General features: G+C 37.2%; 1 protein-coding gene across 2 annotated transcripts; it reads right to left on the bottom strand.

Moving 5' to 3' along the window:
- Positions 1-48: 48 nt before the first annotated feature.
- itih6 (inter-alpha-trypsin inhibitor heavy chain family member 6) lies at positions 49-13,622 on the bottom strand. Of its 2 annotated transcripts, none has more exons than XM_056732811.1 (18): positions 12,689-13,622; positions 11,647-11,682; positions 9,821-9,975; positions 8,324-8,434; positions 6,034-6,281; positions 5,740-5,906; positions 5,533-5,649; positions 5,116-5,287; positions 4,669-4,937; positions 3,063-4,215; positions 2,906-2,938; positions 2,792-2,809; positions 2,168-2,221; positions 1,820-1,840; positions 1,570-1,620; positions 1,273-1,386; positions 816-1,196; positions 49-481 (listed from the first exon to the last, which is right to left on the bottom strand). In XM_056732811.1, the coding sequence occupies exons 1-18, from the start codon at positions 12,767-12,769 to the stop codon at positions 219-221; spliced, it is 3,444 nt and encodes a 1,147-aa protein (XP_056588789.1). In that variant the 5' UTR covers positions 12,770-13,622; the 3' UTR covers positions 49-218. The 2 variants fall into 2 exon arrangements, with proteins under 2 accessions (XP_056588789.1, XP_056588788.1); XM_056732810.1 differs by having other exon boundaries at positions 5,740-5,909.
- Positions 13,623-13,683: the final 61 nt, after the last annotated feature.

Consider the following 13,683-nt stretch of genomic DNA (forward strand, 5'->3'; position numbering starts at 1 on the left):
CTTCACAAAGTGATATTTTGCTATATTATTTTAAATACAGAAAATATATGAAATTTTATCTTTTATTTAAAATGGATGCATATATACACATATTTATGCAAACTTAATAGAAGCTTTGAAATCTTTGCTTAATGTTTTAAATCATTTTAATCACAGTGAGAATACTATTTTTTTGCACCACCTCTAACTCTGGAGATACAGAAACATGGAGGGATTATTTACAGGTGATCCACGACGTAGCTCTGATAGGAACTGCCCAAAAGTCTCTCTACATCTACCCTTGATACGACCCAACAATGAGCCGAGTGTCGTTTTCTGGATGAATCCTTCAGGTTTTTGTCCTGTAGGGTGACAGGAAAATGCTCATCTCCTTTCTTTAACAATCCCATGGCCAGTGAGCCGTTCTTATTTGTTTGGGCGTGATGAAAACCAGCATGGTCTGTGACCTTTATCACCTCTATGTGGTTTTGTAGAAACTGGCCTAGAAGGGAGAAAATGTGAAATCAGGTTAAGGCAATTAGACCATCACAATATGTCATCATTAAATAAATCATAAACATGAAACATAAAAATGATTCCAAAACCAAAGGAATTAGCAACAAAAATAATAAAAAAAGTATTATTTATATAAATAATATGACAAAATATTATAAATAAAAATTAAATTAAATTAAAAACATTTATTTTATATGTTGACAAAAAATGGTGCTAGTAACCAACAACCATAGAATTAAAATTCAGCAAACTAATCAAAACTGAAAATACAAATTAAACCACAAAATCCCTTACTATTTCAATAAGAAAATGTTGCCTACCCAGCAGCCCTTGACTTCGGTGAGAAAGCCCCGTGCCATCAGTAATATAGAAGCCCAGGTGCTCCACCTGAAAGTATTTGGGGTGATTATAGCGATGGAATAGAACGAGAAACTTCACCTCGGTCCCAAGATCAATCCAACAGCTGTGGCGTTCATTCAGTGTTATTCTCAAGCCTTGTTGTTCTAAAGATCCTTGCTGATTGGTGGGCAGCATCTCAAGCCCCTTCCCTTTGATCTCTACTTCCACTAAGTCCACTGTTAATGTGACCATATAGCCACTATTGGCAGTAGTTATGGTGATTCTGTCAAAGAACGTTCGAGTACCATTCTCCATCCCTTCCTTAGGAGGAGCCAGCATCAGATGCCCATCCACAATAATACCTGGGTATTAAAACAGGTCAGAGCAACAGAATCTAAACATTATAACAGTCATACATTGCAAGATATAGATTTATACCATTGTCTGGGTCCTCCAGGAGGCGTAGCACATCATCAGCCCTTCCATCAATGGTAAAACACAAGTTCTGGTGCATTTTTGGGAGCCGAACAACAAAGTGAGGGTCTCCATCAACTTTAAGTGACACATGATGATTAGTTTACATCAGACATTTCTTAATTCGACTTCATTCATTTCATGTTTTAAACTGTATAACAATTACAATGTGATAATTATTTACTCACCTGCTTTTAACAAGAATGTTTGGCGACAAGGAAATAAGGAAAAAGGACAATTTCATTCAGTGTAGTGTCATACCTGATGAAGAAAATACTCTGGCTGAGCTTAAATTGAGTGAGTCGTCTAGGTCTGTTAAAAAGTAGATTATTTATGTGTTAATATAACAGATTTTATTATTATTTTTAACATGAATAATAATAAAAAAAGTAATAATTTTATATAAATAATCATAAATAACATTAACATATATAATACATTTATTATTTTTTATATAATTCTTATTCATATTGTTATATTAATAGTAAATGCTAATAAATGTTGTTCTCACCAACAACCTCAGCATCTGAATCTGTACAAAATGAACCAAAATAATCATACCTCAAAGTACACTGTAAAAGTCTTACATTTTAAAGTGCAGTCAACTTGGTTTTTCAAGTAATTTCAACGTAGTATTGAAGTGGTGAGTTGCAGTAACTTATATAAAAGTAAAAAGTGAATTAATATGGCTTAATTTATTTCAATTAAGTGAAATAATGTAAAAGCGATTTACATTTTTAAATTGTACGTTAAAATAACTTGCACAGCCAACTTGATTGTATTTAAAAATTTAAGGGAGCAAAAAATATTTCAAGTGTAGTTAATAGATGGAGCACAGATTCAAGGGTTTTCAACTTACATGTATCATAATGGATGTTGTAGTCATAGTCGTAATCTTCAGATGCACTGTAATCTACAAATCAATATCACAATGAGGCACCTTTGGCCATATTAAAAGAATAGAGTACGGCAGTGATGACGTATTTTTGTATGCAAACCCTGGAAGCAAGTTTTTTGTTAAATTGCCTTAAATAAGATCTGTGGTTAACAAAACCTCAAAATATTTTAGATTTATTTTATGACATAAAACACTCATTCGCGGTAGACCTATCACAGCAGACTAGGGTAGTAAAGAGGAGGGGATTAGATCGATGAATCACGGAACGAATCATTTGACAGTCAGTCAAGAAGCAAGGCAAGAATAACCACCGATTATTACAAAAATGTTTTTACACCTATGTACTGTACATAAACTTGTTGTTGGACACTCCATAAACCAAAGTAGGACCTTAAAAATCCCCAATTATGTACTTTTTTAAGAACATATATATTTTTTGCGATCTATTGGAAAAATGCATGGGCTTTGTGCTCGAGGGAACCAGTGCGGCACCAACTTCAGGGTTAGCCTAAAAAAATACGTCATCTCTGAGGAACTCTATTTCGTGCAAAACGACCATAGATAAACCTACCATAGATGACCTACCTTTAACAAGAGCGATATCTGTACAAGAGCAGGAGGACATAAAAAATGTAATTTATATTTCTGACACTCTAGCCTGATACGTTAAAATACAAGATATTAACTGGACAGTCATACCTTTCTGTTGAATATGGATGATAGAAGAGACGTCTGTCACACAAAACAACATTATATCATATCAATTATAGTCATTCATTTAGCTGACGCTCATATCACAAGCAACTTATACTGCATATCAAAGCTTCATATCAAGCAAACTTGTGAAGAAACTCACCCAATACACGAGAGGCTTCCCACAAATTGGGTGCATCTGTCATTCCAGGCATAGGCATAAAACTCGGAGCCATCAGTGTGGCCACCTCCAGCTCAACATCTGAATCTGTCGTGGATGCTGTTTTGGTGTGTGGTGTCTTTGGGTTTTGCTGAAGTCCTGAGGTAGTAGAGTTCTCAATGTCGGTTATTGATGACTCCTTCACAAACGGTGCGGTTTTACCTAAGGTGGCTTGTGTTGTGGTTTTGACCGGTTGAGAGGAAGAAGTGGTCTTCACTGTGCTGGGTGGAGTCTTCAAACTCTTCAAAGTGTTTCTAACTACACCTGAGGTTGCTGGGGTTTTAATGGTGCTGGGAGGAGAGGACGGTTTGCTGGAAGGTGTGGTAGGAGTTGTGTTAGGATGCACTGTAGTGGTCTTCTTCAATGATAACAGATGGGAGAGAGAGGTGTTGGGTGGTCTTCCAGTGGTATGAAGCCCTGAGGGTGGCGGTTGCACTCGTACAGATTTCGTGTCGGTGGGTTTGCTTGGTTTGGTAGTTGAGGAAGAGTTTGATTTTTTGGGAGATGTCTGATTTGTCACATCTGCCGAACCTGATACGATACCATCTGCAGTCTTGCCAGTTGTAGTCGTCACGGAAGAACTAGTTGGTTCTGGTTCATCGATATCCGGTTTTACCACCACCAAAGACGTGACGGGTGTAACAAAATTGTACTTTAGAGACAAATTGGTGGCTTTATCCACAAGGAGACGCTGTATGAGCAAATCGGTGGTGTTCATTTTAGCCACCAGCAATTCCTTAATAGTGAAGTATGCCCAGAGTCGATGCACAAAGCTGGGAATACCATCCAGCGCCTGCGGACAGCCCAGATATGTTGTTGTATTTACGACTGCTTGAGTCAACGGAAGCTCGTTCTCCATTTTCACCTTTTGCTTTGAGTCGCTCGCTGTCAGCGTAACCTTCAGATCTCGTACGCCTGGCTTAAGTCGTCCTGTAACCACCAGTTCGGAGCCTTGGAAGTAGTTGGGGAAGAGAGTACGAGTGACATCATAAGCCTGATCATGCAGATAGAACAGCTGGATATCTGAGAGGAGAGGACTGGCAACTTCATCGTAGAATCCTTTCAACTGATTGGCTGCGTCTTCATCCTCATATACCTAGTTAATGACAATTATGCAATTTGGAAACATGAATCTGAAGTGGCTTACAGTAACATAATTAAAGGGATAGTTTACCCAAAAATAAAAGTATTCAGTCTTCATTTACTTACACTCCTGTCAAACCTGTTTGACTTTCTTTCTTCTGCAGAACACAACAGAAGATATTTTGAAGAATGTTGGTAAACCGTGACTTGCATTAGTGTTGTGTCCATATAATAGAAGTCAATGGAGACCAACTGTTTTTGGTTACTAACATTCTTCAAAATATCTTCTTTTGTGTTCTACAGAATATAGAAAGTCAAACATGTTTAAAAGGTCAAGAGGGAGAGTCAAGGTTGACACAATTGTTTGCTTTTGGGTGAACTACCCCGAAACATTTATCCATTTTTGTAAATATTGTCACGGTTTTCTTGTATTTTTAGTAATAGTGTAGATCCCGTTACCACTTACCATCCGAGCCATACCACGATTCTCCATGGCCAGCCTCCTCAAAAGAGGAAAATCAGCATCGTCTCCAAAAGCCAGGCCAAACAATGAAGCTAAACCCAAGGCGTTCTGTGCATTTTGCAGAATCACATCTGGTTCCGTCATTCCAATAGTAGCTTCTCCATCAGTCAGAAAGATGATCATGGGAACACGGTGATCAGTGGGTGAAGATGAGGGCGAGGTAGGATTCAGTAGTCGGGCCGCAGACAGCAGAGCTGCGTTGATGTTCGTCCCTGATATGGTGCGAGAAGAAATAATGTCGTTTTTAGTTGAATGTTGAAAAGATTTGCGGCTCATGAGTTTGTTTAGACGCTGGTAAACTGGAATTTAAAGTTGCTTCGCTAAAGAACGCATGCCAGCATAAATCAAATTGGTCAACAAGGTAATATGAGATAAAGAGAAACCACCTACAGCCGTCTGCGATTATGTTCCTGACGAATTCCCTGGCATCTCGCACATTCTGCCGCGTGGCCCGGACGGTGCGTCCTTTTTTCCAGGTGTGGACCTTATCTGAGAATGTGATGAGATTGAAGTAATCACCCTCACGCAGGTCGCTCAGTATGGTCATCATGGCTGCCTTAGTCTGCAGTCAAATATTACAAAGAAATACATCATTCAGTGAAGATTTAAAAGTTCAAGTCATAGGATTTGTAGTAGTTGTCAACCATAGAACATCGGCTTTCATTGACTTCCATTCTATGGACACAATACCACCAAGAAATTATTCAAAATACCTTATTTTGTTTTCCACAGAAGAAAGATTCAACATGAGAGTGAATAAATGATGACAGAATATTTTTTGCGGTTGAGATGCGGTTGAGATGCTACCTGTTTGATTTTTGTGCCGATCATAGAGCCACTTATGTCAATGACAAAGATGACGTCTTTAGGAACCACTGGAAGACCTCGGGGTGCGAAGAAATGAACAAAGTAGCCATCATCTACCTGGAGAGAAGAACCGTGATAACATTACTATTCCAGATGGCCACCAACCCTCATTCTCTTAGCACCAATGAGGTGAATAAGTGTGAAGACCTGGATGTCACCCATGGGGTCTTTGAGTTCCACGTCGTATTGAATGATAAAGTCTGCATGGAGACCTCTGGTGGAAACGTTTCTCTGTTGCTGCATGTTGGGATTGTAGCGCACATGTGCACATTGGGGATTCTGCTCGACCTGAGTTGAAGGGGGAGGTTCTGCATCTGCTAGAAGATCAGTGAATCAACTTATCAACAATACTTGCATTTACACTGAGGAAACAAACATAGCCTATGTTGCATATCAAAGCGATGAGTTTGGTTAGATCTTTGGAGGTTTCTTTCAGGGTACCTTGAAAATTGTTGGTGAGCAGTCGACTGGTCCGTAGTGGCAGAGCTCTGACAAAGCTGAAGCCCGTTCTCTCCGCTATGCTGACATCCAGAGAGAGGTTCTGCACGGGCTGCCCAGGCCGCAGACCAAGAGTGAGCTCATAGCGTCCTAGTCGACGTGACAACAGCTCCTCGTAAGACAGCGAGAAGGACACACGAGCCCCGGGTGGCACATTGACTGCAACACGAAATTTCTCGATCTCCCGTTCCCTTCAAAATACAGATAACGATACAAATAATGATATTATTGAATTCATCCTTCATTTTCTTTACTTTATGTTTTCTCTTTTTTGAACAATGGATCACACTCAAAATAGGGGTATAGAGAGTACAGGTATACTTAATATAATCAACCGGAAGTTGCGATCGTTTTTATTTCCGTGTTTTGACGCATGTTCGAGTGAAATGGAAATTCTAATAAGAAAAATAGTGGGCATAACTTTCGTCTTTCTCTGCGATTTGATCCGATGTATAAAAACAAAAATTGGACTCACATTTGAAGGGGAGGAGTTAATGGATGCTCCGCCCAAGCCGTCTAACAATTAAGATAGATAGTTATTACAGGAAGGAAATGCTTTTTCAGATTTTAACTAAAGATTTTGAGGGCACACACATTTTGAAAAGAAAAGGACCCACATTGATAAACTATTGACAATAAACACTGCAATAATTCACGAAAAAATAGGTATTGTCATTTTTTACTTTACTGGGACTTTAAGGCTTAATTTTAAAAGGGTGCTGAATCATTTATGATATCATTATATGTGTAGAGTTGACAAAAAAAATCAATAATCATTGTTTTTAACATCATGGTTATTGTCAATGCCTGTATACTGTGACAGGTACACTGACTGTATACTGTGTGTGCATCATAATAAAACATTATGTAAACCAAGTAACATCTGTTAAAAAAGGTTAGATCTATCCAGGAAAAATGTATGGTATCAGCAGTTTTATCAACTTTTCTTATGTTTGTATTTAAATTTTAGACATAAAAAGACAATTTATAACACTCAGTGAGATTATAGACCTAAAAATTAGGGCAGTAATACAATTAATCGTGATTAATCGCATCCAAATATTTATATTAATTTTGCAATTATAAACACACATGTACACATATTTAGGAAACCTTTACATGTTTTAATTTACACTCACCTAAAGGATTATTAAGAACACCATACTAATACTGTGTTTGACCCCCTTTCGCCTTCAGAACTGCCTTAATTCTACGTGGCATTAATTCAACAAGGTGCTGAAAGCATTCTTTAGAAATGTTGGGCCATATTGATAGGATAGCATCTTGCAGTTGATGGAGATTTGTGGGATGCATCATGCTCCCGTTCCACCACATCCCAAAGATGCTCTATTGGGTTGAGATCTGGTGACTGTGGGGGCCATTTTAGTACAGTGAACTCATTGTCATGTTCAAGAAGCCAATTTGAAATGATTCAAGCTTTGTGACATGGTGCATTATCCTGCTGGAAGTAGCCATCAGAGGATGGGTACATGGTGGTCATAAAGGGATGGAGATGGGCAGAAACAATGCTCAGGCAGGCCGTGGCATTTAAACGATGCCCAATTGGCACTAAGGGGCCTAAAGTGTGCCAAGAAAACATCCCCCACACCATTACACCACCACCATAATTGCATTAATGAGAAATTGAACAGGTGTTCCTAATAATCCTTTAGGTGAGTGTATATTTACAAATATTTAAATTACATGTTGATTTACCAATGATTTAAATGATATGTAAATGTTTGTTAATTTTTAGATTTTTCTTAAATATATGCATGAATGTGTATGTGTTGATAAAAACAAAATGAATGTGCACGGTACACAGATATTATATTATGTAAACACAAACTTTTATCCTGGGTGCGATTAATCCCGACAGGCCTAATAAAAACGAATGTGGGTTGCATATCTCAGGTCACTTAGTTTTAAAACTATTCAGAAATGTTTGAGCTAAAAATGAAAACGATTGCAATCTCTAATGTCTGAGCAAGTGTGAGCACTGTCTGAGACAATGAAAAATGTCTTCTGGAGCTCTAAAAGAGACACATGTGGAATGACGTTGGGTGAGTTTGTGGATTTTAATATGTATTTATTTATCAAATCGTATTCTTGTTGGAAGGTAAATGAAATGTGGTCTGTTCCAGTTTCTAGCGGAAGTCCGCTGACTGTAATATTGCCAGAGAAACCAAATCCAGTCCCACTGGAGAAGGTATTAAATAGATTTTGGACTCACTTAGTGGCAACAAGTGCTGCTGTTTTCCCCTGCTTCTTAGCTGCGTCATACATCTTCCTGGCAGCATTTCTCATCTTCACCTCAGACACATAGACTTTACCATTTGATGTGCTGGTGGGGGTCATTGGAAATAAAAAAGAAGAATCATACCAGAAGCACACGTTCAAGTTCATTCCGACAGTCTTAAAACTTTTTTTGTATAATGATGTCTTACAACATATTCAATAAAGAATGTTCTTCTCACAGGTAGGTTTACCCATCAAATTCAAACACACACAAACAGGTAGCGACATTGACGAAGAGGTGAGCGGAGAAGGTCATTTCCCTCAGCAAACACAGTAACTGGGAAACTCTGGCATTCACAGCAATTCCTCTCACGCAGAAGCATAAACACTTAAGAGTTCACCAACACTGGGCTATGCATACAGTCTCTGTTTGTATTTCTCTATATGAGGGTCAGGGAAGGAAAACGCTAAAATAAGGTCTGCCCCTTTAAGCAAATACATTTAAATAAAAATCAACAAGAACCAACCAAAATAAACCAGCAAGCTTGAAAAAGACCTTGTTTGTAATAGAGCGAGTAAATGGACAGTTTAAGGCACAGTGGAAAATGAGGCGCCGGCATGTATGTGTGGCGATGAGACGTCTGGGATAGCTGTGCATGTGACATAGGGAACACACAGAGCTCTCAGTAATGTTACAGAGCTTTTTTACAGCAGCATTGAATGCACTGCAAAACCTTTTTTGAGTAAAGTGTTGAACAAATGTGTATCCTGAGTTCACTTTGAAACTTTGCTTTGTGAATGGGTGTATGCGTGCATTCTACATATGTACGTGTGTTTATGTATATGTTCAAGTGTGAGTGTGTGCACTTTGGCCAGGTTCCTTGGTAAACCATGCTGGGTAAAAGTGAACAGAGCCAGTTTCCCTCGTTTTCTCTATTAGCTTTTCTTGACAAAGCCTGCTATTCATCTGCCCTGAACGTTCTTTACTTTTGACTTACATCTGTTTCCAAATCCGGTCCCCGTGTGCTTTATCAAGCTGTTACGGAGACTTATTTGTTGGAATTTGTTTACTCATAGCACTTTTCTTTGGGGAAAGTGGCTTACACTTATGAAAATAGGTGATTTACTCACTAGGTCTCTTACAGAGGTTTCTCAGACGAACATTTTATGGACGTAAACGTCAAATTATGTTAACTTCATGAAGAGTTATTTTGGTTAATTATTTCTGTATATCTGATTTCAGCATCAAAACTGTTTTGCCCTTTTGATCACAAAGCATTTCTTTCCACATGAATGAATCATTAGTACAATTTCAACCCTGCTGTGTTTATTCATGATAAAACTGCAAACTTTAGCCAAATGATATGTCTTTGATTGTAATTTAACTAATTGTCAGGGGCATGTTTTTCCCTAATCTGTTTTTCAAACATAATTTAGCGGCTGAACCTTGGAAGATATGCAAAATGCCAGACAGAAATGTTGTGTAACTCACATGGTAAAGTTGGAGATAAATGTGGATGGAGTCAAATCCAACTCAAAGGCAGCTTCTTTAGTGATGTGGAGTTGGTTCCACACTGTGCTCTCCACTGTGGTTAAAGCATAGCGAGATACTACAGAACACCGCACATGGTAATCTGTCACCTTTAGCTATAGGGGCATAACAAACACCAACATGGCAATAATTCATTACTGTATATACAATGTGAAATAAAACAGAGTACGGGAGACTAGGATTAGTATTCACATTTTTCACCCATTTAAAATAAACTTGAAGAGATGACTAAAATTTTTAATATTTATATTATTTCCTCAGAATAAAGATTAATTAGTTAGTTAGTTAGTTAGTTAGTTAGTTAAAGAAACATTCCTTTAAAAAGCAGATAACAGGTGTTTTAGCTAAACTAATTTAAACCATTATTTTGATAGGATAATCAAAATAATAATTTGATATGAAATAACAATTCACAAAAACAAACACCTTATAGTTAATTAAGCCCTTGTGACAACTTTGTGTGACAAAGTTTTATTATTAAAAACTTATTGGAGTGCATGATCATGTTAAATAACTTTAACGGTACTGATTCTGTTATTACTTTATGATCTTTTAAGGTTGAATAAAATGTATCCGTCGAAGAAAAACTTACTTTAAAGGCTATAAATAGCATTCTACTGTTGATTTATTAACACTTTTGAACTTATGTCAAAGCTGGGTATCCAGTAGATTTAAATCTGTTTACTTGAACTTGATTCAGACCACATTGGTCTGACTTGAGAAAAGCCGGTCTACCCGAGATTGTACTCTCTTGATGGCAGTGCATGCAACAGAGCATTGCACAAAGCTACATTTTTATAAAAGGATAACGTTACAACAATGCAGAGACATATTTATAAGATCAACAAACCTCAGAATAACGTCAGAGATTTTATCCAGGGCCTTAACCTGTTTCACTCTGGGCTATTTTGGGGATTTCCGCCTAAATTTGACTAAATGAACACCATATCCAAATACAGTGGTATACATATTTGGTGTCATATTCCAGGAAACCCCTCCAAATTTCCTAAAGCACTGCTGAACGTGATAAACATTATTGTATGTGCTGTCAGTTCTATGAAAAGACACATAAATAAAGGCGCTTTTTGATTTTTTTAAGTGTATTACTCTGAGCCTGAGAGTCCAAGGAACCTGTAAACAATTGTTCTTGATTCCAAATGGTCTCAACAAATAAAGGGAAAAAATCTTATTTTTCTCTATCATGTGGAATTGAATTATTATTCTAAAGCAACCCAAGTGTCCTTTTTACGCAATTTCCGCAAGAATTTGACATAGCCAATTTAACAGACCCATAACCACAGTGGTATAAATTGAATATTTTTGTGTAATTTCACATTAAACCTCTCAAAATTGTATGTAACAAGAAAAACTTGGTGTTAGGTTTGCTCGTGGTGAACGCATGCTACTTTTGTTTTGGTCCACCTCCCCTGTTGCGCATCGCCATATCTCAGTCTCTGATTCGCCTATTTGATCAAATGATGGGTCTACATAGAGGTCAGAGTTTGAGCTTCCAATTAATATGTATATCATGTGGAAAGATAGACCATCAGATATTTTACTGATTTTTTAACTTTCCACGCGTTTTGTCACGTTGGTGACGCAGCACGTTGATGGGAGACATTGGAAAACGCGCAGACGGGTCCGAAGAGTTAACGAAGTAAAATTATGAATTGGTCTTCTGCTTTTATTGCTGCTATAGCTCAAACAAACTCTGTTTCACTAAAGTTTTATATAAAGCAAAATTGTACTGTTATTGTTATACTTACTGTTGGTTTTGCTGTTGAGGCTTGACGTCTAATTCTCTAAAAAACACAAAATAATACATTAAGTACAGTGTTTTTGATAGCTTCTGTCTTACTAAACGTGATGCATGCACATTAAAACATTTTAAGGAACAATATGAAAGAAACTCCAACTAAACATTATAACGAAAAATCTGTGTTTTGTTAATTAGTGTCACAGGGATTCATATTTATTCATAACTTAGTAAATTAAATAAACAAAATAGCGTTTTAGGGGCAAAGAGCTATATGAAGAAATACTTTCAAACCTACTCAGTTCATTCACAGATGCCGGTGGTTTGGTCTTGATCGTACATTAAAATGCACTGAATCAAAGCCATTCATAAAACGGGTGGAAATGTAAATAAATGTACACAGGAGGCAAATCATTTTACACGCAATATATTGCTGGGTCAATACATTACCACATCTGCGGTAGGTTTCTGTAAATGCAAATAAATAGCTGAACATTGCACAGTAACAGTCTTTTTTACAAATAATTGCTTTCACAGATTGGCCTGTTTCATTACATTTTGCATCACAACTAAACAGTTGTTAAAAATCCTTACAGAAAGTTTTCGTTTAAACATATGCTTGACATGTTAAGGTCTCTCAATGAGCTTCAAGAATAAAACAGTAACAGCAATTTTCTCATTTAACCTAACTTATAAAACGAATACAAAATGCATTGCAGATATCTAGTTTGCCTTTCATAATGTGGACCCTACGGAAATCTCGTATTAAACTCAACTTATTTTAGAACAATGCTGTTGTTTTTTAACGACATGTTTCTTTGAGTTTTTATTCGTACTATTAAACGCGCACGTTCTTATCGTTCGTGCGTTTTTACGCGTAATTATGTCATAAAGCGCAATTAAAGCACCACTATCGGTCCCTCGACATAAACTGTATTCCACATTCATTTCTCCAGATAAACACAAACACAAACAGACCAAAATATAATATCACAACACCGTTATAACTTGACAATATCAATAATGATGCTGTTTTAAAAAAAATGACATACCTGGAAAGGGACTGTCCGGGCGCATCCAAAGGAACCAATGGTCAATGCGATCAAAACAACTGCATGAACACTTAAATCCATTTTGCCGGTGTCAAACACTGCATTCAGTTTGGACTTCGAAAGTCAGAGCCACTGTTTTACCCCTAAGACGACTGCGTAGTCTTTTACAGACCACAGAGTTGTTTATAAATGGAGTAGTAATGCCCCCTCCCTTACAAAAAGATCCTAACATTGATACGGAAGGCCAAATAATGCCATCGAGACGTATGAAAACATTTATTTGTAACCACGCAGTGACTTTAAGCACAGGTTTTTCTTGGTTTCTAAAGTTCAAGGTTTGGTCTTTTCACGCGTACGTGGTGGGAATTCCGCAGTCTCGCCACGGTTTTGGGGGCCAAAAGGACCACAAAATATTAACCCCTGAATGACTACAATTCTGAAGGAGATTTTTGAGAACCAGCCAGTTGGTCACCAGCATATTGTTTTACATCAAAGATTAGGACAAGTAGTCCTAAATCAGTGCAGAAAAGTGCTTTTATCTGATATTTTGGTGGGGACGTTTATTTACAAATCTTACTTGGCCTGAAGACTCTGATACTTTAATATATAGCAAAGAATCAGTTATAATGCCTTGAGATGATTAATGTTATTTTTGCATTTTATTTCTGTTGTTTTTTATTAGGTTGGTTGCTGTCCATGGTACTAGTGAGTAACTGAGTAAGCTCCTCTATAGTTTTCTGAATAATCTTAAATATCTAATTGTTAACACATTATTCATTGAATAATAAATAATACATATTATCAGCATTCTTTTAATAATACTTTTTGGTTGAAACAGGCACTTTAAAAACAGCAGAACACAAGAAAAATGTCTCAAGTTAGGATCAATGGTACGATTATTTACAATATGTAAATGTATACTGTAAATGTTTCATTTAACATCCAGTGCTTTCAATACTGGAAATTTAAGCAAAACCAGATAACCTTTTGTACCA

Source organism: Triplophysa dalaica, chromosome 20 (assembly GCF_015846415.1).
Source record: "Triplophysa dalaica isolate WHDGS20190420 chromosome 20, ASM1584641v1, whole genome shotgun sequence".
Classification (NCBI taxonomy): domain Eukaryota; kingdom Metazoa; phylum Chordata; class Actinopteri; order Cypriniformes; family Nemacheilidae; genus Triplophysa; species Triplophysa dalaica.

Bases quoted from the DNA above. Each gene is read 5' to 3' on its own strand.
- itih6 (XM_056732810.1), bottom strand. From the start codon at position 12,769: ATGGATTTAAGTGTTCATGCAGTTGTTTTGATCGCATTGACCATTGGT. The intron at 5,288-5,532 runs GTAGCATCTCAA...ATTTGACTGCAG, and splicing joins TCGGCACAAAAATCAAACAG to ACTAAGGCAGCCATGATGAC. The intron at 1,197-1,272 runs GTATAAATCTAT...TTTAATACCCAG, and splicing joins CCTGGAGGACCCAGACAATG to GTATTATTGTGGATGGGCAT.